The following is a 27,652-nucleotide window of genomic DNA, read 5'->3' as shown; positions in this document are numbered from 1 at the left end:
TTGAAACCCTTTTTTTTAATTTTGTTTTTACTCCAACAATGTAAGAATCATTTTGATAGCTCCACACCGTTCACCACCCACAGCCTCAGTGCAGCTACAGTGTCGAGGTTCCTTACGGGTTTGGCAGAGCTGCCTCACGATGGCACTTCATTACAGACACTGTAAGAAAAAGAAGACAATGGGTCGATCATGGCCGACCAGTGCTCGATGAGAAGGATCTGGACTCGGCCTCCTGTGCCTACTGAGCTGATTATCAGTCCTAATACCACTGGCTCAGTTCAGCAGGAACAGGAGTCCAGTCCCCTCACCAGCGAACCACAGACAACACTGGCCCGGGTCCGACAGAACCACAGACAACACTGGTCCGGGTCCGACAGAACTACGGACAACACTTGCCCAGGTCCGACAGAACTACAGACAACACTGGTCCGGGTCCGACAGAACTACAGACAACACTGGCCCGGGTCCGACAGAACTACAGACAACACTGGCCCAGGTCCGACAGAACTACAGACAACAGTATCTGTTGACTTCTGTGTCTTTGGTCCTTCAACATCTTTTTGGATTGAACTCACACACTAATCAGTGTTTTTCTTTACATCAGGTTGAAAACGAACACGCAGCCAGGGGCTTGTACCAAATGTTCTGCAATGCTCCAATCTGTATCTTTCTCTTCCAGGTTGCCGACCACAGACGGAGATGACAGGAGTCTGGCTCACGAGGGTCCAGAGCTCACCTCCTTTCCCCCGGCAGGAGAGGAGACGCCGCAGAGACGCCGAGCAGCGTGAACACCAGAAGGCCGCGCTCTTACTCCGCGGCCGAGGCCAACTGGCGATGTTTAGAGAACAGCAGTTCTGTTCATTCAAGTCTAAAGGGGATGGTCTGTGTGGACCAGGGACGGGACAGGCTGTGTGTAGTGAGATACACTGTTGTTGCCTCCGTTATTTCTGCGGTAAGAGAGAAGCTCCACATTTCAATCTGCTCCGAACGACCGAACATGTGAGAAGAGATTTTTCATAAAGATACTGCACCCCCGACCTCAGCAGCTGCGTCTCAGCTAGTTTCTGTGTGTGTGTGTGTGTGAGTCTGTGTGTAGGTGTGAATTCATGTCTGTTTAGTCTACAGCCACGATCTGGTTCTGGAGTTTAGACTGGAAAACCTTCCAGGTGAATAATGTTTTCATACATAACACATGACTTCACATCACTCTGGTCTGTAACGACACTGGAAAATATACACTTGACAAGGCTCAGGACGTTTTCTATACGTCCATGTGACGGTTCTGTAACTGCTGTGTAAATATAATGATGCCAAGATCTTTTCCCTGCGTGATGTCAAGTGAGTTTTTTTATACATTCATGTTGAAATAAAAAATTGTTTTCTTGAACCTGTGACTTTTTAAGCTCATTCCGTCTCTGAAGGAGTAAAAGTTGAAGATTTCTGACTGATTTTATTTGCAAAGGTTCAAATATCTACAATCTCATTTCATACACACCTACATGTTTATCACTGAATCAAACACTGCTTGTTTAATGCTTTTATAAACTAGTATCACCACATGTCGTGAAGGTTTTATAAAGAAATGTAATTAAAGGTAGCAAGTGTTTGGCTTTTTTGAGTGAGGTCATGTTTACCTTCACCTTTGACCACTAGAATCTAATCAGTTTCAAATTTGACTATAACACTGATCAATAATCATTCATAGAACAGATCTATATCTTTCTGTTCTAGACAGATGATGGCATCACTTTGGATTTATGAGTTTATCACTAACCCTGTTGGAGTCCACTCCATCGATGAGGGGATCCAAAGTCTGTCACATTACATTAAGTGACCTCTTATGTACCGATCTCATGTAGATGAATTAGTAAAATATGTCTTAACATTGAGGACAGTGGAGGGTTAGTCAAAAGAAAGGAACAACGCTTATGAGGAGCTCTGGTAATAACTCCCAACTTGAGATAATTTTTTAATTTCAAGAACAAATATTACAAAACCACTCAAATCATATGACCTCATCGCAAAGTACAACATGTACCAAAATCAGCAGGTTCTCACATGAGAGAATTTACTGCCTTTCTTTGAGTAAATAAAATACTTTCCGCTCTGGTAGAACAAATCGACAGATTAATCAGCTGTGGAGACGATTATCAGTTGTCGCCCTAAACCATTGACGGTATAAACAACATTATGAAGTAGTTATGTAGAAGCATAATCAGGAGTAGTGTACTTCAATAGAAGTAGATTAAATGTGTATTTATTTTAAATGGCACAGACAGTTTTTATAATAAATGAAAACACCAGAAAATGTACATAGAAAAATAAGCGGATTTACTTTTCATTATTAACAGTTTATCATATACTCTGCACTGTAATGTCTTTCATATTTAACACATTTTGGCACAAAGGTAAGTGGCATTTGGTGTCAGTTTCCTTCAGACATGAACGCCTTGAAGTGTGTGTGTGTGTGTGTGGCGTGAAGGATTTATTTTGTGAGACAATTACATGAGTGGGAGGACTCTGACACGCTGTACCCGCTGCTGCTTCTTTGCAGTGTGATCTGTCACTCCTCAAATGTCCTTGTGGGCCTTGTAGTTGTAGTGTGTGAGTGTGTGTGTGTGTGTGTGTGTGTGTGTGCGCATATAATTGCAGCCTCTCTCCACATAATCTGTCCTTGCTGTGCTGTGTTTTGACACATTCTTGTCATTGTCCCAAGCAAATCTACACAAGAGTGAGGCTATTTGTCATTCTGCAGACGTGCCCTGAAAAAACCCTGAGCTGAGGAGGAACTCGCTGCTGTGTGGTTGTTTGTATTAATGTGTGTGTGTGTGTGTTGCTATGCACTCTAACCTCCTTCAGAGTGTGTGTGTGTGTGTGTGTGTGCTTGGCTCTCAGCAGGGCTTCATGCTGCCTGCATATGTGTTAGTGTGTTCTGAAGTGCCTCGATCCTGAGGTGAACTCTGGTAGCGTCGCTTGATGAGCAGCTTCCTGCATTTAGCCTGAGCTCCAGTGAGCGGAGAGCACACGCTGCTTCTTCCACCAGACCAGACCGACGCACCACCTGGACCACACACACACACACACACACACACACACACACACACACACACACACACACACACACACACACACACACACACACACACACACACACACACACACACACACACACACACACACACACACACACACACACACATTTCCAGAAATTGATGTCATGCTTCGTGTGTATTTCATGATTTCAGATTCAGGATCAAATCAACTATGTAAAAACCACATAATAACCACTAATAATCAAAGCCTGAATAATATCTACTATTCATCCAGTGTGGGAGTACAGTTATTACATCTGACAAGGAGGTTATGTTTTCATCTACGTTTGTGTATTTGTAAGAAACTATGCATACATTTCTAGACAGATTACCATGAAACGTTGGGAAAAGATGTGATATGTGTCAGGAAAGCTCTCATTAAAGTTTGGTGCTGATCTGGATCGGGGCAGATCCAGGAATTTTTCCTTTTGTTAAAAATGTTGTGATGTGGCATTTCTGAACATTTTCTTATTTCTCAGAGAATAGTTCATGGACCTAGATAAAAAAAAAAATCAGGCATGTTTAGGAAACTGATTTATGTCAAATTTGGAGCGGATCCAGATAAAAATCAGGATCTGGTGATTTTAAATGAGGTTTAATAAGGGGACTGTTGGGCCACTCTACTTTGAATTTAGCATTTTAAAAACAACACAACAGGTTGTTTCCTCACCGTGTGTAAAACCTGTGTCGAGCAGCTCAGCGGTTGTTGGGAAAAAACAGCAAAGTTGAGTAAGAGGCTGAGGATCAGTAACGGAGACAGGGATGGCTGCTGAGGTCGTGGCGACAGCAGAGCGACCAACAGCTGCTGGCGGTCACCAGGAGGTGGATGGGCGGAGGCCGAGAAGAGGGCGTGGAGGTGGTCCCACGCTTCTCTGGCCTGTACCTGGAAACAGACAGCATGATGCATCACAGGTCAGCTGACGGATGTTTATTTATAGGCCACGCTGGAATGAAGAAGCATTGCTTTAAGTAGCCTTCCTGCAGATGGAAATCAATAGATTAGTAATTCACAAATGATGAACAGAGACGACCCAGTGCGAGTTGAACGTAAGGTCGTAATTGGAGAGATGGTGGCGGAGAAAGTGAGTCTCCCGGGGTTATGAGAGCATGCGGACAAACAGGAGACAGAGAGATGAAACTCAGGCCAGCTGGCCAGACACTCACTGAGAAATCAATACTACATCACCCTCTTCACCCGGCTCCCCTCTCTCATCTGTCTCCCTGTCTCCCTCCGCCACTGTCTCACCCTCTCCGGCTCAGACAGGGGTCATCCATAATTTATTCTTTAATGTGTTTCCCTCTTTGTTTTTCTTCTGTGGCTTTCGGCGACGACACACCTGCTGTGAGCAAATAACAGAGCATCCACAATGTTGCTCTGCGGAGCCGCGATACCGGCTCTACTGCAGGAGATATCTGTGAGAGTATAGAGCAGAGCCACGGCTTCCTCCAGCCACATGGAACCATTCTCTGAGGAGGAATACAGAGAGCGTCTTCATAACCAAACCTTGCTAATGCAAACAGCTGCAGACTTAGTGAGATAATAAGTCACATTTTGAACAGTTTCCAAATTAGAGAGTCTACGGCCAAGCTAGCTGCTCAGTGAGGCTGTTTATACAGTAGAATATACAGATATATATGAGAATGGATGACATGACACCACCAGGTAGTTATTATTACACTGATGTATGTTCAAGAGTCGGTTTTAATTCATTATTCGATGCTATAAAAATAATGTGGTTACACTCCTTGATCTCTTCTGTGCAGACTCTAAATGGTCCACACACACACACACACACACACACACACACACACACACACACACACACACACACACACACACACACACACACACACACACACACACACACACACACACACACACACACACACCTTTACCAAATTTCATGGTAATCAATACTTGCTGGGATCTTTTCGTCAGGATCAAGATGGCAGCTTGACCAACTGATACCAAAAGCCACTGAAGTAGCAGAACTAAAGATAAAAAACAAAGAAGAAGAAGGGGAAAAAAGGAGAATTTAGTTTCCGCACAATCTTACCAGCTGTAGATCTCTGTGGTGCCCCCTGTTGGTGGGGTGGTGGTAGAAGGTCAGCAGCCACAAGAGGGGGCCACGGTCCTCGAGCCCGTTTGTCCCCAGAAGTTGGACACTCACCTGCACCCAGTGAGCACACTGAACCAGCAGGAACCAGGCCTCGAACACCTTCTGGTGCCCCCTACAGGACAGGAGGAGAATTTTTTTTTTCTTGTTCAAGACATTATTCAGATTTTTCCCCCTTCAGTTTGTAATGACGGCTTGCAAACGCAGCACCACACTGGGGCAGGCCCATGTTTACGGGGCTCACAGTGCTATAAACAGGTTTTAATATCTATAAACCCTGGTGATTTGGGTGGTCTAATTTAGCTGCTAAACGGCCTGGCTCCCAACACACCTCATCCTCACTTTTTCCAAGTTAAACGTGTGAATAAGCAAAACTTTCCCCTCTTCCAGCTGCTACAGTTGTAAAACACAGCAGATAATTGTCAGGGAGGTATTTTAATACAGATTTACATTGGGACACATTTATTTGTCTATGAAACAAATCAAGCGTTTTCCCCCAAAGTTTTGATAAAACCAATAGACCCTTTAAAAGCTCTCTCTTTCTTGCCAGACAGCGTTTTATTAAACAGATCTGATCCAGCGATAGATATGACAATCCTTATTCCTTCCCAGTTGTGACATCATGCGGAGCCACGATTGGATCTTTCAACAGTTGATATTTCCTCAGAAAAAGAAAAAAATAAATAAATGAAAACTGATGCTAAGTTTCATGCTTTTATAGCTCCCAACTGACAGAAGGATTTGCTCTGAATACAATCTCTTTAAAATCCATGATGATTTAAATTTATGACCATACACTATTATTATTATTATCTATTTATTCAATATTCCGAGATGTGGACTGCAGTCCTGATAGAAATATGTAAGGGGGGGGGGGGGGGGGGTACAGGAGGCAGGATAGAAAAAGGAAGGACGTGACTAGAGCTGAAATGACAAGACAGAGTAAGAACGGATGAGTCCAGATTTTCAAGCTAAATATTTTCTCAGACTTTGTGATTTCGACCTCCCTGGTCTCAAATTAAAAACTAAGAACTGGGAATAAAATGGACAAAGATTTGAAAGAGACAGTGAAACTGAGCTACACAGCTGCAACAGTGAGACTCTAACTTAGAGGAGTGATAAAGATCTCTCCCTCTCTCAGATTTCCCTAATACCACCATTAGAGCTCTCCACCTCATCTCCCCTCTTTCCCCTTGGCTCCCAGACACAACCAGCAGCACCCCTCTGCAGGGCCCTGGCAGCTGCATCTTCGCTCGGAGCAACACAACAGACTACTTTCCCACCGCTGGCTCGGAACAATGTTTTGGGAAATTTTCATGGAGCTCCGGAGAGGAGTGGCGGCGGTGGTGGGGATAATGGGCCCTGTTAAAAACCGCAGCTGGAGGGTATCGAGTCAGCTGTCTCCATCTCGAGGACATCAACTCCTGTCTGCTTTTCATCCGCATCTTCTTTCCTCTTTTTCTCTAAGTCCGTCCAACTCTCACTCTCTTGCTTTTCTCTCCACCGTGGTTTAGTTTTCCTCTGTCCACTTTGGCCCTGCTTCTCCGGTTCTTCTTCTGCATTCCTTTTCTCACTCTCGTTGGGCTTTCCAACACTTGTTCACACCACAGCTCCCATTCCCAAGCTAACAGCCTCTAATGAGTACTTGGAGGAGCCATGCAGTGCACCAAGACCTCTCTGCTGTGATGCAAGAGGAAAATATCTGACTAACCACCCCCTTAACAACAGCTAATGGAAATAAAAACACCACGCAAGCATTTGCTGAGGTGGTGGTAGCAGATGCACATCAACACATTCTCTCTACAAGCTTTTCTCCCTCTAACCTGGTGCTGCTGCTGCCGTCTCCCTCCTCTTCCTCCTCTGTCAGTCTCTGTAATGAGCTGCAGAGCCAGTTCAGGTGATGTCTCCAAGCCTCCTGAGGCATCTCTGCAAGAGCAAATTCACACACAGACACAATGATTGTCAAATGGCATTCATAAAATTCATAGCAAGCTAATTGGTCAACGTTTAAGAAAGGAATAGTTCAACATGATGAAAGATACATGTATTTGCTTTGTTTCCAAGAAGAAGATTGAGTAGATTGGGTGAAGAACTAGTTCCAGCATGAAACTCATCATTACACAACAACTCTTTACACAAGAGCTGCAACAATTCTTTTCATTATTGGTTATTGACCTGCGCCAAGGAGGTTATGTTTTCATCTGCGTTTGTGGTTTCATTTAGCAGGATTACGTAAAAACTACTTTACCAGTTTCTTTGTAATTTTGTGGAGGGGTGGGGTGGGGGGGTGGGGGGGGGGGGGGGGGGGGGGGGGTAACCAAAAGAAGGACATGTTAATTTTAGTGTGGATCTGGATCAAGGGGCCGATCCAGAGTGTTTTTCAACGTTTTTATTGATTTCTCAGAGAATAATTCATGGATCTTGATGAAAACAGTTGGGCATGTTTAAAGGATCTGATATTTATGAGTGTGTGTAGTTCAGTCGAGATTAAAATAATGTTTCGTAATTCTTCTGCTAAGATGAAGAATACTATAACACACAAGAACCTTTGACATCTGAAATCACTTTAATGGACAAGTTCCCATATATCAGACACAAGTATTTCTCAGAACTAGATAGACGCCTGTTTCTGCATCTACTTGTTTGTTTTCCAGATGTTATTTTTACCTGCTTTAAAAAGACCAAAGTGGTGTTTGTCACATTCCACATTGTTCTGCCAAAAAATTACTTTGCTTGCACAAACCATATTTTGCACTAAAATAAACACATAACTCACCAACAAACTAACCAACAAACATTTCAGACCCTTCTTATCTGGATCCAGATCGTTCCTGCCGACTGCTTTAACAATGCAAGGCTGAGTCCAAATTTAAACCTTTTTCAGTGGGAACACGAATCATGATAAAAAGCTCAAATTGTCTACTTTTCAAAGCACAATTTCCATTCAGTCTCCAGTGACACACACACACGCACGCACACACACATACACACACAGTAATAATTAACTCAGGGTTCTGGCTTGGTTCCAGTGTGTCCCTAAATGGCTCTATTCATGTAAATCACTTCTGCTCGGGGGCCAGTCTGGGCACACACTGATAAGCACTGCTCCACTGTGCCCCTGCACTCACCTACTGTGCATGTCTTAAGTGGTAAAGATTCCCATATGTAAACACTGGTAATACATATTCAATATGGATAACACGGATTCTTCTTAATGAGAAGAATAAGGTGCAATTGTGTGTCTGTGTAACACGATCAATGATTATTTCACAATAAATACCTAAAATGATACAACGGCTGTAAATATGTCCGATTAAAAACTCATTTTGAGAAGGTGTCACCTTCACTTCCTTCCTGCATCATGTCACCTTTTAGAAAAGACATAAAACGCTCAGCTAAGTTGTTAACTAACTATTATTGATTAGTGAGAACAAGACACACAAGAGTCCATTCACTCTGCAGCAGGACTGTTATACACTGTTAAAGAATACCTGAATACATCCTGACTCACAATAAAGGGTTTTGTGTCAGAGTACACACACACACACACACACACACACACACACACACACACACACACACACACACACACACACACACACACACACACACACACACACACACACACACACACACACACACACACACACACACACACACGATTGTATGTGCACACTGACCTGACGGCAGGGTCAACAGAGGAACCAGCACACCCTGAGGTGACTGTGGGAAGAAAGCCTTCAGCGACACGCACTTCTGAAACAACACAAAGCACAATCTTTTAAATGTAAATCACACTCGCCTTGAAGTCATACATCACTGTGCTCTGAAAGGCTGAAAAATGACATTTTGAATGGGAGGCTGTGTAACGGTGATACAGTAGGTGCTAATGTGTAATGTAGCGTGTAATGGGAAGTGTTTAGTGCAGTGTGACTACAGCTATTTAAACCTGAGACTACTGTAAACACACTGCAGCACTGCCATCTACTGGGTAATAGAGGTGATAAGAAGTTGAGCTGAATTCACAAAGCCCTTTGGCAGGTAAAGCATCAAACCTGCGTGATGACATATCTGTTTTCACGACTTTTGACAGTAATGGCTGACATGTGGGTGTCAGATAATTCCCTACAGTTACACAGGAAGTGTTGATGGACGGATATGTCTGAAAAAAGCTGTGGGAGAGTTTTAGCAAAACTTAAAAAGTAAAGCGTGATCCGTCAGAGTAATCAAAGGTGTTTTATTTATACAGAGTTATAACAAATAGTCAATTTACTGTCTGCTCGTCAGAGGTGTGAACCATGGTGTGTGTGTGTGTAGTGTGAGCAGGGAGCTCTCGGATGAAAAGGAAGTGATAACGATGTGGGAGTTTGAGGAGTCATCAAATGTTAAGTGAGAGGAATCATGTGTGAGTGCAGCAAAGCCTCCAACAGAAATGCAGCTTTTCATTCACTTCCAGAGAACATGGTGGATAAGAATCAGTCATTTATAAGTTTTAAACTTGAGAATGTGTTACAGCAGGTGAAGTCTTATCTTCTTTGACACTAAGTGCTCAGGAAGATTAGGTTTAAAATTTAAAGTTGAAAGTCACTATGACCTGGGCCACAAAGCCGTTGACACATTAAGGATAAAAGTGTTACGTGACAAATTAAAAGCCATGAAGTAAAGTTAGATGCGGTGTCATGTGTCTGCTGGTTGTACACTTTACTTCAATGGTTTGACTTTTATCACATAAGCTGCCCTTAATGTAGGTAATGATGACAAGAAGAGTTTTTGGTTTGTCTTCATGATAATCAACTGAGGGGTTGAATGAATTTTAATATGTTCACTTCCTATGTAATGGCTATTATTTAATTGTCTTATACTTCAATTTCCAAAGGATTAATCAGTTAGGGGCAGATTCATTTGCAGTCTTCCTAAAAACCTATGTGCTTCACACTTATGGATCCTACCTGAGGCTGCAGCAGGGCCAGTTCCCTCAGAAAACAGCTGGTGAATGTTTGGATAAGAGAATTGACAGAGTTGTTTCCTTCAGATTGTTTAAGGGTCGACCTGCCAGACACAAACACACACAAACACACACAATCATACATGAATAAACATGGTGTACTCCATCATAACAAAATTTGCAAAACAACACCCTGCGAATGACACACGAGCACTCACCTGAAGATGTCATTTACAACTAAAAATATTGAGCAGTGCTGTGCACAGGCTTTAGGCTGAAACACACAAGAAACAGAACAATTAAAACTGTATAAAGTGACACTGCTGCACAGATACAAACAAAAAATCCAGAAAAAGATTATAAATAACCATAAGATGAGACGGATCACATTTTAGCTACTTAAAGAGAAAATGTATTTACTCAAAACACACAACACCACCGGGTGTCACTATTGCATTGTGCACAAACCTCCAGTGCCTCAGTGTGTCCCTGTTCTCACGCGTCCCCCGGTGAGCCGCTCAGTTTACCACCGTGTCAGTCCTTCCTTCACCGAGCCCCACACACACTCACTCTCTCATCTTCTCCGAATGTACACTCATCATGTGTTTCAGATTTAACACATTCTAAAATACCCAAGTGCAAACATTTAACAGCTGAACTGTTCATGTCTGCCTCCCTCTCCCTTTCTTTTTTTTTTTTATTTCTTCGACTCCCTAATTATTCTCCCTTTGCAATTCTTCCCCCCCATCCACACTCTCACATAGGAGGAGAGCACGTAGTCTGGAGACAGAATCAGACATGAGCGAGCTTGTCTATTTATTTCATTAGCTCACAGTGAATTGAAAAGCTGCCACTGGTGTGACTAGTTAAAAGTGGTATTTTACAATAATACGATCCTGGTGTATATATATAAGCTACAGCCTGGTTATATAAAGAAAGAGTGTTTTCACTTCAGTTTACGTACACATGTAACTGCACAACTGACTTTGTGCCAGGGTTCCAGACCAATTACAGTCACAGTACGAACAAACAACCCCACCCAGTGTTTAAATGGTGTCATTACAATGTCCCAACAAACGAAGCAAACACTTTTATACTAAATTTTGACATGTTTGTTTCTTTTTTCTCCTCCCCGGCTAGAAAAGTGGAATTAATCAAACAAATCATGTCACTGTTTGGATGGGCATAAGCAATGCGTTGGCATATCGTTCATATACATATGTCAGTGGGCATCTGCATGTGTGCGTTGCACGCCAGCACCGTGTGTTGCGCACTGTCATGATTCCCCCTAGTGAAAACATGTGGGGATTTTTAGCGTCCTCCTCCATACCTTACCACTAACACTTCAAGGAGGGTCAATTACAGCATACAACAAACATCCTGTTTTTGGCAGTCGGGCCCAGGAAGTGAGTATTTATTGTTATTGGGCCTGCGTCTCTCTCTCTCACTGGATCGCACAGGGGTGGGACCAGCCAAAACGAGGAATGTGAGCCTAATTTCACGTTTCCCATTTTTGATTGCAGTTTAAACAAGTGAGTGAAAGGGAGGTGAGGAGTCGGCTCAGACGCTCCCCGTTTCGTTTTTCCTCTTCAACGCATGTATATTGCAACAGCGACTCGCATGAAAACGCACATCTGACATCCCAAGAAACCTGAAGGCTAAGTGAAACCTTAACGAAAGCTGCGCAAACTCTTTACCAAGAATACAATACACCAGATGTAACATCATAAACAAAAGCATTGGTGACTGAAGGCGTGCGTGTGTGGAGAGGGTTTGTATGCATACATGTGCGTGTGAACTATAAAAGGTGATAAAAACAGAGGTCAATCAAAGAAGGACAAGAGGATAAACAAGTAGATCCATGACGGGACAGAGAAGTAAACAGTTTCTATAATTAGTTTGATTGCTTACAGAACTTGTCTTACCAACATAGTAGCTCTTACAAACTCAAGACGAGGGAATCAAGTGCAATCAATAGGCCGGCATATTCCTGTAGACTGAGCGTTAGTCATTCATTTAACAGTGTATTCCGATCTCGTAAAGTTTTGAGAAGAGTTCCTAAACTAAGACAGCGTGCGTCGCCGGCCTGTTGTGTACACAGCTCAAGTGGACCATCACTCTGGGACAACGGGAGTGACACAACTGACAAACTTGACCCAAGTTAACGTGAGGCAAAATACCTCGTTTCCTACTTGTAATCAGTAACTTAAGTAAACAGGATGCCATTTATAGCTGTGCACACAAGGTGTTTTATTGCTGGGCACAGACATTTGGCACAAACAGTTTGTAGAAAGCCCGTCTATGTACATTAATCTACTCTGATTTTATGTCACGTCTACTCTGTGAATAATTACTGCGGAGAAAGATTTGAGTAAACATTGTTGTATCTAATTTCAGAGTTTAGTCTGAGTTTCAGCGACACATTTAATTATTTTATTGTTATTCTTAATTATCGCAGGACCTGCACTAATTTGTAAAACATGTTCCAGGATAATATGGGATATAAAGCTGCCCTTGTTAGCAACCGATTGCTTTGCTGTGCATTGTAGTAAAGACATCATCTGCAATAACTAGTCATAACAATCATTAAATCAAAACTCACTTCTGACTTTGAACTGGCCATGATCTTCAGTTAAATGAAGTGCGGAGCGGCATTAGACTCAAGTGACGGAGGGTTCGGTACTTAACCGTGCACAGTGGAGTCTGTGTAGCCCGAGCCAAATGATGTGAGAAGCGGTTTAATGCTCGCCAAACGATGTGCGATGCACGCAGAGCAAAGCCAAATAGTGCGAGTTAGCCAGGCAAAAACAGTCAATAAAGACCCGCCGGAAAAAAAGTCATGGAATGTTTCCAAGAACGGAGCATATGAAAACAGTACAAGTCCATATTAGATGACATCGAAATGAGCAGGCCTCATATTCAAACTGTTCGGTTTCACAGTTGACAAAGCTGTTCAAATTGGAGCTGAACCCACATGGAGCGTGCAGCGAGTTCTGATGTGAGACTCTAACTCGGGGCAGATGAGTCAAACTATGTACATAACAAACCCATTTTAACAGCAGCAATATGTCCCTAATTTATCAACGGTCTTAAATGATGCCAGTTCACGCAGCAGTAAAATTGCCGAAAGGTTCACAGAACAAAGGCACAACATTCTACACATTTCACAGCATCTCAACAGTTTCACAGATGATAAATTAGACACTCGTGCATCAGGCGAATTCAGCCAAACACGTTTACTTCAGCCTCTTGACTTAGCTGTTATGAAATACTTCCTTCCAATAATAGTTTGAGAGATTCTGCCAAGATAGTTGTTCATGGAGGTAAATGAGGTTTATCATGAGATTTCTACTCTGAGTTCCATGGGCTTTTATGCTGGTGTTTGTTTTATATCATTGTAAACTAAATATCTTTGGGCATTTGGACTATTAAATGAAAGATTGAAGATGTGAGCTTTATGAGGGTTTTTATGGGGAGATTGTGACAATAATCAGCAAAGCTTAATCGATAACAAAGCTGACAACAACTAGACTAGCTTCCGATTTAACACAAACTAAAAACAGAATATACATTTTGGAGAATACAATCATATCCATGACTCAAATGCCCTTATCCTTAAAGTTGCCCCTGTCCAGAAACCAAAATACCCACCAGCAGAGACTGTGACACGTGCTGCACCATCCTCTGTGGTGTTGACCCCGTGTTGCTCAGAACAGACTCCAGCAGACTGAGCACGGCCTCTTCCAGGCTGGACAGACTGTGAATCCACAGAGAGACGACAGCCTGATCCTCCAATGACAAGACCTTACTGTAAAAAAAACAAAAAAACATCACTGATAAATATATATCATCACATATGACTGGATGTATTCCATCCACATATTAAATATAATGTTTGGGAACTACTTTTTAGAAAATACAGTCAGTCATGAGCTGTGTCTGAGATCAGTCATGAGCTGTGTCTGAGATCCCTCCCCTCATCACTCACTCACTGCTCTCTATAAATCAAACACTCAACACTTTAGTCTATTGTGAGCAGTAAATTTAGATTTTGGACGTTTATGAGTTATAATTTTTGCAGCATAATTTGACAGCTGTAGAGTCGCACAACTGTAGTTTTCACATCTGTAAAATACAACACACTGCATTGTGGGACTGTCAGCAGAAAGTAGAGTGCATACCATTTTTCATTCCATTGTGGGAACGTTTCAAGACGCCAAATGTTGCATAAATTTTACACTCAGAATTTGAGGACTGCAAATGAAGTGCACTATATGATACTGTGAAGAAGAAGTGATTTCAGACACAGCTCTGCTCTAAACGGGGCTCCAGACCGGAGTCTCTTTATGTTATTCTACCTGGAGAAGGCAGAGCTCAGTGCCTCCAGGAAGTCTTCACTCAGAGCTGCTCTGACACAAGTCGCTGGACGCTGTAGCAGTGCACCAATGAGAGGGGCGGCCTCCGGACAAGAGACCAGAGGGACACACGCCTCGGATGTAGCCAGGATGCTGTCACATGAACACCTGGACACAGTCATTCATTTACAACAATGTTTACTCAAATCTTTATCCACAGTAATTATTCTCATTTAACATGATCAAAATATTATCAAAGATACAGAATATAGGAATCCTTAACTATATGAAGACAACACCCTGGGATCTTTGAAACTATAATACTTATTTGTGCGAAATTTCTTGACATTTACTAGACTAAAGAAAAAGACAAGAAACTAATAAGCAGATTAATCAGTTGGATATATAATCCTTAGTTGCAGCCCTGGACTCTCCAGTGCTGTACCTCTGATTTATGTTGCCCGGAGAACTACAGCTCTTTCCAATGTTTTCCTGCAGCACTGCCACCATCTGAAATGCAGGAAAAAGCACATACACAGTATAGATAGATGTTAATTTGGTCCTTTTGGAAATTGATCATGTGGAATACAGTATACATTAGACAGACAGCTACAACAAAACAATGACACACAATACAATCCACCACAATGAAAACACTCAACATAATCACAGAACAATACACATAACAATACACATAACACCAAAGAACTCTGCTGTGCACAAACTGAAGTTCATGTGTTTTCCTTTCCAAGCTTATTCAGCAGTGCAATACTGACAGAGGAACAATGCCATCATACTTGCATACAGTATATTATCAATGTAGGAGAGATTCAGATGAAGAGAATACCTTTGTCAGGACTTTGAGATGGTACTCTTTTGGTGGTACACCCATACGCTTCATTAATTTCTGCGCCGCAGCATCATCTTCTTCTGTAGAAAGCTGACACAACACTTTCTGTGGGAGCAACACACAGTGCAACGGATTAACGGCACTTTCCGTTTGTGTCTAGAACAGGGGATACGATTTGAATCTGCCCAAAGCCCAGGATCCATAACATCAAAGCTAATTAGTTGCCGGAGTATAGGATGACTCTGCTGGCGTCATATCATTTGAACCACATGAGTGAAGAGAAGGCATTCCAGTAAATGAGAATGTATGGACAGCATATGAGCGACTTCAGAAATAAACATTCTCTGTTAGAGAGGGGCTTGGTGTTTTACAAGCATTTTTCAGAAGGGGCCTCATCACACACTGATAAAACCGCACTAATAAACTCAGCTGATTCTCATCTGTGAGAAACGCTGGGGAAGGAACGAAGAGTGGGAACACTTGACTCACACTGTAAGGTATAACATTACTGTCGTTGATTCCAAGAAAGGTAAAGATACAAAAGGGAGGATTTTTCTAAACAAATAAAAATGTTCTATGAAAAAAAACGGTTTGAGGCACAATTGATTTATTTGACTTTTCATGTGAGCTTTCTCACAAAAAAATAAAAACACATTTAATGGTCTAGTGATTAATAAACTGTTAGTTTGACAAGAATTCTTCTCCTCTGGTTTTCGCTCAGAAGCTTGATGAAAACCCAAAGACCTGCAAGTTTTAGATTAGTGATTTATTCAAACCGTAGAAGCAGTCATCTCTATTCGACCACAATAAGTTGATTTAGTGGTACAAGCTGGAAAGTGTGATCCAACATAAACAGCCCGGGCCTCACATCGTCAGCACACACATCTGCTTTTACAGCTATGATGAACCAAAAACAGAAAAACATCCACACCACTAAGTAAGTACACCAAAAAGTACAAATCCCTTTCAAACTGCAGATAAAAGGGGATCAGCAAGAGAGACGAGGAGAGAAAGGGATGGAGAGAGGCAGAATATGTAGGAAAAGAGGACAAAAAAAAACAAGAAGAAGTGAGGGAGAGCAGAATCCCAGGCAGAGCGGTGCTGCAGCGCTGTTGGTGGGGCTGTGTGGTTTCTTTGGCCGGGCCCTACAGCACGCTAAGATGCTTACCCTCCACATAGTCTCACAAAACAACCCCAATCACTACCATGTGAGCACCCTCAAACCCTGCACATTGAGTACATGCAAAACCAATCACACTTATCCCACCCTTGTAAGGAGGCACATCGGGGCTTGGGGATAAGAGACGAGAGAGAGAGAGAGAAGAAAGGCTGGTTAGAAGAAATGGCAGAGCGAGGGGAGACGAGAACACGCAGCCATGGCTACATTCGGAGCAAGGAAAGAAGGGTGTGGTCACCAGAGGAATGGGATTAAGGGCAAATGGATAGATGGATGGCAAATACTTTAGGTCAAAAGTCATCTTTCTCTCAGAGAAAACAGCAACCAAGCTGGCTTTGGGGGCTTTGACGAGCTGCTGCCATGGAAATTATCCCTCCATAAATCTAAAATTAAAACATAGGATGGAGAAAAATGCGCAAGGCAAAAGACTTTGGTTGGGTTTGATGTGTGCCTGTTAACAATTACTAGGCCATGATTGAATTCTCTCAAAACCAATGAAAGACTTAAGTTTAGCCTCAAATGGTCAAAACAGCAGAGACAAAAATGAGGGAGGATAAAATGAGGGAAACGAGTGCAGAAGAAGGCGAAAAGAACGTGCAAAATAATGGAGCTGCAAGCCATTGTGCTCAAACTCGGTGCACTATGAGAAGCACAATGTGCCTTTTCCCAACACATTTAAAGCCTAATTTAGGACTGACAGCATTTTCCAAACCTGTTTTTATTCATCTGAGTCAGATATTTGGATGTTGTGACATCAGAATACACTACGAGTTTTACAAACAACTAATGTATTCTAGATGGAGCTGTCCTCTCATTAACATTCAGTTATATTCTATACTGCTTTTCCAGGAGGGCTGGTGATAAATAGTACTTTACATATACAATTATATTAATCTTAAACATAATTCAATCCTGTAACTAAAGGGATAGTTTGACAGTATATATTAGTTTAGTTAAATAGGGGACAGAAGCTCGCCTGGCTCAGTCAACAGTTCAGTGTCTTGAAACAGAAATGCAAACAATTAATATTTTTAGAGAGCTACGTAGTGATACCTAGTATATATAAAAATATATATAAAAGATATTTCTATTCAGTCAGGGGACGACACCCAAGAAGAAGATGAAGGGGAAGTGTAACAGTGTCAGACACTTTCATCTCCAGATTAAAGCACAGAATATAACAGCCAGTTTGAGCCTAAGGTTTAGAAAAATGTTTTAAAACTATAAATCAGCCACAGCAGCTCCAGGGCCTACCTGTGCCTCACCCTGTTTGAGTCACTAAAGATACACGTCAAAGATTAAGGTATCAAGTGTCCGTCCTCCGGCTCGCTAATATTACACTCATGCTCTACTTATCTGTCATCTCCTCAGAGATCATACCATTTTACTGCAGCGCTGTGTGGTCCTCCCTTTTTCTGGTACAGGATGTCTAGCGATTGAGCTAATGACTATCTGACATGGCCTGCAGCTAGAGAATGCGGTTGTACCCAGCATTCATCAAACCCAGTGAGAACACTCAGATGTGGAAAGTCGAGGCAAGCAGGGAGGGGTGAAGGAGAAAAAGATAAATACCCTGAGCACTTTCATAATTTAAGGAGAAAAAATACATGTGGGTACTAATGGTACTATATACAGTAGCTATAAAACACATGTATTTGCCGGAATACTCACAAACACATGGGAACGCATGGACAGACCCAAACAAACACAGTGTTTAGATGCCACTTAGCACCAGACCCTTACTCTATTATAGCGGCGGCAAGAAAACAATGTTGGGGAGCAAGATCAGACAGGGCTAACAGAAAACAGGCTGCATTCTGCATTCCAGGACAGTGCAGGGAGAGACACAGAGACAGACCATCTCTGGCCTAAAACCATACATCTGCCCTGCTCCCCCAGACGGGCTGAGCTGTGGTGAATAGGGTTTTTTGCACTTCCCGCCATTCCTGTCATTTGTGGGAAGTGGAAGCTTGTTTGGAGGAGAAGAGAGGGAGAATGAGGGGAGGCTGCAGAGTTGGTTTGGAGTTTATTGTACTTGTACTCTTTGGACACTTTCAACTGGTGCCCTGCAGTAAAAAAAATAATACGTGCATGCAATTTTAGTACGAGTGGCCCCAGTGAACCCAACTTAGAGCAATCTGAAGTAAAATGAATGACTTCTATACGGTGATGGAAACACAACACAAACCCAGACTGACGTTAAACAAAGGCTGCAACTATTATTTTCATTTTAATCTCTAAATTAATCATAATCAAGGCTTTATAAACGTCTAATGTAAATCTTCACACCACCCCATCTTCCACGAGAACCACATTTTTGCACATGAAACCGATATGGGAATACAACACTGCGTACGTAAAACACATGCCTATAAAAAGCACACAGACATAGATTCAAACGCCGCAACACACACATGCACTCCACTTCCCCTCGTATGGGTCAAAGACCATCTGGCAAATTCAAGGTTTACTTTCAAGGCACTGTTTTAATTAGCAAGATGTTTTATTAGATGAGAAATTAATCAAAGGAATACAAACACACAGTTAATCTGGCAAAAATGTGAAGGTCCCACATTGTTTATCATAAGCCATCTGTGTGAACCCTCTCAAAGTTGAAAATTGCCGAATCTTTACTTCCCTGTGTTCTCTCTCCCTCGTGTGTGTGTGTGTGTGTGTGTGTGTGTGTGTGTGTGTGTGTGTGTTCGACTTGAAAACAGACAGCGAGTGGGATCAACCAGCCGTAATATAAAGGCTGATCCTTCTCTGGTGCCAGGAGGCGGTGAAACAGCCATTTCTAATTTGCCTTTAAAAAATATGTTCAACAGTTTTGGGCACAAAAGGCTTTAGACTAACAGAGACCCAATCTCCCTCATCCATCATCCGTGTCCCCATTGGAGAGAACTCCTATTTAAAGGTAAATTAGACAGAAAATCTCTTCAGCAGCCCAAAGGCACTCAAAGGGAAATTGTGAAAGGGAGGATCTGTAATTGGTAAATATTTTGTGTGGCGAGTCAGTCAAGAACGAATGAGGGTAAAAACAGCAGACAGATCAAGTTGGAAAAATAAGAGAAAAGACATGTGATTAAACATTAACTATAATTACTTGATTTAAATGTTCATTATACATTTCCAGCTTCTTTAAACTTAAACTGCTACACTTAAACATGCTTAACAGATAATGCTCACTGTAAATTATACGCGCAAAGATGAAGTGACTTCGAATGGGAAGTCGAGTCTTAAACTTGATCCCCCATTTAAGAAAAAAAAAAGTCTCTTTCCCCGAGTCTCTGTTGCTCATTAATCACTTAACCTTGGGGTCTGTATTAATAGGGATAGAGAATATCCAGTCCATACCCGTATCCACTGGTTGGCTTTTCTTTCCACAGCATCGCTTGGATTCTCTGAGTGCAGTCCCCACAGACACTGGAACAGCAGCCCTCTGCTCGTATCTACAGACAACACATTACACACCATGATCTCAGTATCATTACCACCATTATTACTTCTGTTTGTCTGGGAGTTCTGAAATCCTGACTTCAAAACTAAGAGGCTACTCTGGACCTGATCCATCACTGAGTTAAAGCTGCCCAGAAACTCACCATCAGCGGTAACGTGAGGGTTCCAGCACAGTCGGCCAAGGAGCTGGCCCAGGGCGGGCAGCCGCTTCATGGTTTCTGTTGTGGATCTCTTAGGGACAGAACAGAGATAAACACAGACATGAAATAATGGATTTAACCATCTACATGTTTTTTATCTTGAATATCTTTACATTTCTGAACCTGCTACCTTGCACTTATTTAAGTGGATCAGAGAGGAAGGCACATACATGTGTTTTTCACCAGTTGATCTTGATTTAGTCATTTCAGTCTGAGAAGTAATAATACAGGCTCTTGGATTAGTGAGGCTAACTCTAGACTCTTGGTTTAGAATCTCAGGTTTTCACTGTATTATTTCCAGCACTTGTTTTAAAACTTCCTTATCTCATATTATCCGAGCTCCGGATTTATTAATTATCCCTCTTGATTTTGTAATTCTTGATTTAACATAATATAGTAGAAAACCCTAGAGAACCTGAAGTGGGCAGCGGTGGCTCAGGAGGTCGATAAGACTGGAATAGTGCTATATGAATACAGTCCATTTGTATAAACATTAGAATATGAAAATAATCTCACGTCAGGTTTATGAACAAGGGTGCTGAGTTGACTAGCAGGCCCATCCACAGGTGTACAGAACATTAGTCATGCGTAGAACCTTTGTTTGCTGTGTTATGGTCAGTAGTGAGAGGTACAGTGTAGAGAACAGGGCTCTGGTTCTATACCTGGAAGGGCTTAAGAATACCTGTGTGTGTTTTTGATTATCAGGTTCAAAACAGCAGACCATGTGATTTATTTCACCTCACAGCCAAATAAAAACATCCCAAAGCTTTCAGGATAATACGCACGCACTGCATTTATAAAAACTTTACTAAACTTTGATGCAGACCACTTTTTTAAATTATTAGATTTTCTCAGAATCACTTGAGACAGCTCACTAAAATGAATGACCAAAACAGGCAAACAAGGATCTTGTTGATGTGAAAAAGACAAGAGTGCGTCACAACCCCTTATAATTTAAGACGACAGTGACACAAATGGTAATTAAAACATTAAGCACTTACACCAAACCAACTGATTTGTTGTTTCTAATTTAATATGACGAAACAAAGCATATTTGTGAGAAACACAAACATTCAATTCAATTTGGAGACAAAGACAAAGGCCTTAAGTAGCAATGAAGACTTTTTTTAATCATTTTCGATACAAGAGTAAAAAAAACTTGGTAAAAACACACGTGCACAACATTGATCTGTTCCAGTCGACTGCTTTCCTGGTTTTGATAAATCAACACAGACCCCATTATATTTTACAATGTGATGACTACAGTTGGACATACAGGAACACATCAAAGTGAGGGATTACTTACATTTACAAGCATTTGTCTGCACACTTGCATCATGTTTACGGGCCTGTACAGTATTACTCATTATTCCACCCATATTAACGGACTACATCATACGTTTCACCTGTGAGCTAACTGGAGAACACCAACAGAAATCGGACATATGCCGGTTGTTATTGAAGCAGTGTGCTTTTGCTAAACCGGAGACAATTTGGCTTTTGTGCCGAGTAAGCACTGTGGAGGTTGTGGTGTCCCGGGATCAGCATTTCATTTGATGTAGAAAAACATGGCCACTGCAGTCAAAATATAACTTCTTTTATAACGTTCTTTGTCTTACGTCTTTTCTTTGGGATAATAAACCCATCAACATCTTCACTTCTGTTGCTAAGATCCATAGACTGTATATAGAGATGCACGACACGACAGCTCCCAATAAGTGAAGCCAAAGCGTCTAGAACTCCCCTGGTGGCTGGCAGCCTTAGAAGTCATGAACCCTGCTTCCTCCATGTCAGAGTATGGAACATGGGCCAAACTACACAAGTCAAAATGCGTGTCAAATAAATTTCACTCAAAGATAGTTTCGGTTTTTCACTGTAGTTTTTGATGATGTATGTTTAACTGCACATTTTACCAGTAAGTTTGCATCTAAATATAAAAAAGGGTGAAACATCATGATTGACAGGTGAGAGTGACTCGTGATTCATCATGGCCGTGTATCTGAAGGACCTCAATTCCCCGGCACCATATCAGAGGAGGTGAAAATTAGTAAGAGTCTATTGTTTCTTTTGAGAGAAAAAACTTATTGAAATTGGAGAAGTAGCTTTAGGCCTATATATTCCAAAAAGAACATCAGACAGACAATGATTCTAACTTGATTCATACAAGTGGATGAGATCACCATTAATGGGAAGTAGAATAATGAGCCAAGTTGAGTTTCTCTAAATACCCCATCCACAACACCGCCAATGCTGCCTGGATCACAGCCCTCAAACTCGGCCTTCCGATCAATCCAACAACACATGGTAAACGTTTCGTCTGTGTGAGTATACGTGTGCAATTGTGTGTTAGTGATGCAAACATAAAGGAATGTTCATTTACAATAGGAACTGTACAATGCTCTGTGACTGCAGGAATGCCCATAAGAACGAGCCATCACAACAGAAAGCAATTATCACTGACTACCGAGGCCAAATCACCATCAAAGCCTTGTCAGCATTGTCCCTAATTATAATGAGCTTTGGGACCGTGTATCTTGTTTTGATTAGGGACAGACATCTCAGGCTGAAGTGGCTGCTGATGTTCTAGCATCGGCGGCAAATGGTACAAGTTTATAGCCAATGATGAAGAGAGAACCTTGAGGAAACACTTCTGTCCCTGACGTCACTGAACCACAATCAGAGTAGCCCAAGCAATAAATAGAGAAGTTACTATGGTGAGAACATAAACAAGTGTGTTTCAGAACTCACCACACTCTCCATCCATCTTACAGCTCCTTGGAGGAGTGGTGTAATGCTGTGTCTCCACTTCCTCCAGATGCACAACAATAAAGCCACTATGGGTGCTGCCACGTTTGTCATTTTTGATGCCATTTGCAACCCAAATCTGTATCAACTGGGTATCAACCAGTCTGTCTCAGCCGAAGCAGGGTATCTTCATGTTGTTGTGTTTTATGAGTCCACTGCTCGTAAAAAGAACTTCAAACCAATCACGCATTACCTTTTATTCTTTTTGCTATCCATTCTTATCCTAAACACACTGACACAGAGACAGACAGATAAAAATAACATCCAGTCAATCCTCAATCTGTAAAAGTATATGGATAGTGTCCAAAGTAGAACGTGAAACAGACAGAGACACTGAGACTGTGTTACAGTAAAACACATGGACTGTGTAGTCACAAATGAAAACCTGCAAAGACGCCGTGAGAGTATAATGTGAGGGAGAAAATGTTTATAGTCGAGAGACAGCGAGTCCAGAGGAGCACGAGGTGGAGGGAGGAGTGAGACATGGCTGCAGCAACACTGAAATCTCACAGTTCTGCACCACTCCTGTCCTCTGCCCCCTTCCCAAATTTGCTGACCTGATATGGGGATACATTAGGTTAGCACTGAAGGTCCCATTGCGGCTATTACCTGACTAACTCAACATTGCAGCACTGCCAGCCAGACATTCACAGGCTCTGCACAGCACAGAGCAGCCTGTGTTAGCAGGAGCCTACCAACGCTGGGCTTACTGTTCAGGCCCTGGCTCTGAGAGCGAGCGTGTGCATGACTCTGTGTGTGCACCAATACGCGCTGGTGTTTGAATTAACTTAGTGCTTCATTAATCAGATGGCTGTTTGGCTGCTCAGCGTAAGCAATTAGCCGTTTTAATTTATTTCATTAGGTAAGGGGTGTTGAGTCTGTAAAACATGCTGGATATCGAGCATTAGATAAACAGGTATCTGGGATATATAGTGTAGAACTAAGTCTATCGGAATTTCCAAGAGTATAAATCTTCTCAACCTTCTCTTGCACTTTCACAGAATAAATGGCTGTAAAGGCCTGAGCTCAGCTTATCAAGGTGTCTGCTCACCGCATTGTTGATATGTGTGAGCAGTTCCTGGAGGTAACTGCTTAATCTTCTCAAGTGCAGGCTGGTGTCTCTCTGAGTGTCTGGACTGTCAGCCTGGCCCCAAGCAACCGCTTTGTCCATCCAGAACTGTATCTCCTCCTGGACACTCGGCAGCGGCACTGTCGTGTGCTGGAGCTGGATGGCTGGTTGCAGCAGAGACATTGGGCCTCTTGTCCAGGTGAATTTACTCAGGGGCAAAGAGAGATCCTAGGTGAGATAAACAATGAGACAAGTGCAAGGATTATGCAGTTATCATCTGTTCTTTGTCATTTTTATCTTGTGACTGTAGAGAGAAAACAACCACATTTCATATTGTTTGCTCAAGTCCATGGAGAGAAGGAATCAGCTGGGGCTTGGTATTTAGTTGAAATTAACCTCAAGGATGTTTTGCAGTGATGCTCTTTGGGGATTGGTGGCCTGGATCCAGGGATGGGGTGGGTGGGGTCCATTAGCGATTTGTTTTCTATTATATAATTGCTGTATTGTATTTCTATGAAATTTTGAAAGATAATTGAAAGAAAATATTTTGTGAACTTGATTTCACTTAATTCAATGCACAATATCAGCAGGTCTTTTTAATTGTTTTACTGCTTGCCTGTAATAAAAGGTGACCTTTTGTTGAAATGAAATAATTAAGGTGCACTGTGGACTTTTGAACCATTACTAACTGGACCCATAGTTTCTAAGAACGCGTCCTCTTTGGTTTGATATCTCTGTACATAATGTGCTAACAAAGAAAATGGAGAAGTCTGCTATGTACTCAACATGGATGCAAACAATGCAGGATTTTAATCAGCTTTATAAATGTTTCATGAGGAGAGAAATGCTGTGAAACAAGTTTGTTAAACATCAAGAACACAGTGGGTTTTGATGAGAACGGCTGAGCGTACACAGAAACATACTTTATTTATTTATATTTTTGTGACACTGAATTAAGAAAATATAAATGCAGCCTATAAAACCATTTTGTTTTTGCCAAATACATCTGGATAAACCATCGAGAGTTAACGATATGAGCCCGCCAGTGTAATTGTTGGGCTCCAATTAAATGTGTGCATGTGTGGCCCACTTCATTCACCACTCTCTATGAAAGCACAGGCAGAGAATGCAATGAAAAGTGGAACTAATAACAAGCGTGAAATAAATTGAAGCAAAGTGAGTTAATCTGGTTAAGTTAAGCTCTTATTACCACAATCTAACAATTAAACTGCTAAGCTGTAGGATATGAGCCCTCTGAAACACACATTCATGATGGCTTACTGGGAAATAAAGAGTACATTCTTCACCTTTTATGATGATATAGAGAAAAACATGGGGGGGCATATCATAAGAGTGTGCGTGTGTGTGAGGATGTGTTTCATGTCTGTATATAGCCTGAGAATGGTGTGTGGCTGTACATGTATTTGTTGTTTTTTGCCATAATGACAGGTCTGTGTGGGACACCACAGGGTTGTGTTTTACGATCACCTCGTTACACACGATTTGTTTAATGTCTTGCCATCATCTCTGCTGGAAAGCCCCTATGGCTCGCTGATGTGAATATATAAATACTCATTTTCGGGGAGGAAAAAAAAGCCCAACCAAATTAGGAACAAACGCTTCTTGTTGACTTGTGTCGGGGGCTTAGTTTTTAGTGAGGCATTAGTGGAAAAGAGCTGCATGCTGAATACCTAAGTAGCAGACAGCCTCTCCCATAATATCACACACAGACAGTTCGGCTTAATACTTTAAATACACAGGTTCTGTTCTTACACAAACTTGTGCAAACCCATGTCACACAGGCAGAGAAAAAAAATGTACATGCACACAAACACACGGGACAGCAGCTCTCGTGTTGGCTGAACACGTTCAGGAGCAGGAACGAGATGTGACTGGTCAAATATTATCTTTGAAGATTTGTTAAACTAAGCTTGTGGACTTTGGGTAAGGGTAAGTTTGCCGTTCCAATTATGAGATTGTTGACGTTATTTCAGTAAATTCAAATCAGTTTAAGCATCACTCTCTCCAATTTTACTTCAGTATATGCTTCAGTATATTATATTTAAGGTCACTTGGATTAAATCAAAGGGCTGCCTTAGTAACATACATAAAAGGAACAGTTGTCTTTCAGCTAATTTAGCCTTAATGTATTTCTATATTATCCATAATTTTTTGCCCCACTGTTGAACACTTATCACATATTCACTTGAAGCCACATCTTAACAAATACCTGCTGTATGCAAGCAGAAACACGTGGATAATAGGGTTGCTGAAGAGTTTAATGAGTAAGAAAAAGATGTGAATCATATGCTATTATTTTCCTAAATTAATAACAACTTGACAGAATAATGATGGATAACAGAATATCTGTCACAGCCTTTATAAGGGGGTAAGGAACTGGTTTGCCAAGTCTCTACAGGAGCAATAAAACACTTTACTGATTCGATTATACTGATTGTCAAAAACAGTGTCTAACATGTTGATCCAAAATCTGCAATGGGTGTAGTTAAGTTGAGATGTGATATCAAGGAGAGCCAGAGCATGTGGTTCACATCATCCCCTCACGCATGAAACCATTCAACGGCCCCGTGGATCAATCTGTATTGGTTGTGTTACTCGTTTGTTCAAGTGTGTATTAATGTAATTCCTTTGCAATAATTTGATTAATAGTAGTGCCAGAAAGACAGAGAATGCTTCCAGTAGAAATAGAAACAGACATTGCATCACAATAAATATCGATGTAAATGAATAGTCTATTCACTAAATAAATGACTGTAAGAGTAAAATAGATAATAATAAAGACCCCCCAAAAATAAATGTATACGTATGAAATTACACAGATTTCTTGTGTAATAGCAATAAATGGAGCATATATTAATTTCCAATGAGAGGATTGTTGTATATTTGGATATATGGATGCATGTGTACACGTGATTGCTGTCGAGTTAGAAAAAATTGATAATTGATAAAATAATTGCATTAGTCTATACAAACAAAACATTTCCTATGATTATTGGAGAGAAAGCCTGTACATTACTCCTAGTTTACCTTACACACACACACACACACACACACACACACACACACACACACACACACACACACACACACACACACACACACACACACACACACACACACACACACACACAGGTGAAGCGTTTGAGTGCAGCATTTCCACCACACCGCACGATGCCAGTGTTTCCTCCGCTTGACCACAGCTACACATGGTGAGGAAGTGTGTGAGGAAGTGTTTACACAACAACAACACAACCCCAGGATCAAACTGTGGAGCCACGTTACGACTGAATCAACGCAGCTCACTTCCGTCTCTGTCATCTCTCTAGAGCTGTTATCTGAGCCGTTAGCTTGTTAGCATGTTAGCCCCTCTACAGTCGTATCCCTGCGGTGAACTGAAACGTGGACTCACATGTGGACAAGACGTCAAACTGCAGCCTCCACGCAGGAGGACTCAGCTACATCCGTTCATTCTTCGTGTCTTCACACGAGAAAACAAGGTGCTCGATCTGACTTGTACACAAACCGAACTTCCCTCTTCTCTCGGACTTCCGTGTATGGAGGAAGA

General features: G+C 41.7%; 2 protein-coding genes across 3 annotated transcripts in view; one reads left to right on the top strand and one right to left on the bottom strand.

Moving 5' to 3' along the window:
• aopep (aminopeptidase O (putative)) overlaps positions 1-1,387 on the top strand; it is a 70,450-nt gene extending 69,063 nt beyond the window's left edge. Inside the window, exon 18 of the mRNA XM_034595263.1 lies at positions 680-1,387. The gene's annotated coding sequence lies outside the window, so the exon portion shown is untranslated. The remainder of the gene's footprint in view (positions 1-679) is intronic.
• On the bottom strand, positions 98-27,652 carry fancc (FA complementation group C). Of its 2 annotated transcripts, XM_034595264.1 has the most exons (17): positions 27,497-27,652; positions 24,049-24,294; positions 20,136-20,223; positions 19,891-19,985; positions 15,357-15,464; positions 14,955-15,019; positions 14,513-14,677; positions 13,806-13,962; positions 10,373-10,428; positions 10,159-10,258; positions 8,890-8,965; positions 7,033-7,135; positions 5,150-5,324; positions 3,763-3,975; positions 2,907-3,061; positions 2,851-2,870; positions 98-159 (listed from the first exon to the last, which is right to left on the bottom strand). In XM_034595264.1, the coding sequence occupies exons 2-17, from the start codon at positions 24,247-24,249 to the stop codon at positions 113-115; spliced, it is 1,824 nt and encodes a 607-aa protein (XP_034451155.1). In that variant the 5' UTR covers positions 24,250-24,294; positions 27,497-27,652; the 3' UTR covers positions 98-112. The 2 variants fall into 2 exon arrangements, with proteins under 2 accessions (XP_034451155.1, XP_034451156.1); XM_034595265.1 differs by lacking the exon at positions 98-159 and having other exon boundaries at positions 1,935-3,061.

Source organism: Hippoglossus hippoglossus, chromosome 9 (assembly GCF_009819705.1).
Source record: "Hippoglossus hippoglossus isolate fHipHip1 chromosome 9, fHipHip1.pri, whole genome shotgun sequence".
Lineage (NCBI taxonomy): Eukaryota > Metazoa > Chordata > Actinopteri > Pleuronectiformes > Pleuronectidae > Hippoglossus > Hippoglossus hippoglossus.
This window is presented reverse-complemented; position numbering and strand designations above follow the sequence as displayed.

Excerpts from the sequence above, each read along its gene's own strand:
- fancc (XM_034595264.1), bottom strand. The coding sequence starts at position 24,249 with ATGTCTCTGCTGCAACCAGCCATCCAGCTCCAGCACACGACAGTGCCG. Across the intron at positions 15,020-15,356 it reads ATCTCAAAGTCCTGACAAAG|ATGGTGGCAGTGCTGCAGGA; the intron begins GTATTCTCTTCA and ends CCTGCATTTCAG. Across the intron at positions 14,678-14,954 it reads CCGGGCAACATAAATCAGAG|GTGTTCATGTGACAGCATCC; the intron begins GTACAGCACTGG and ends GACTGTGTCCAG.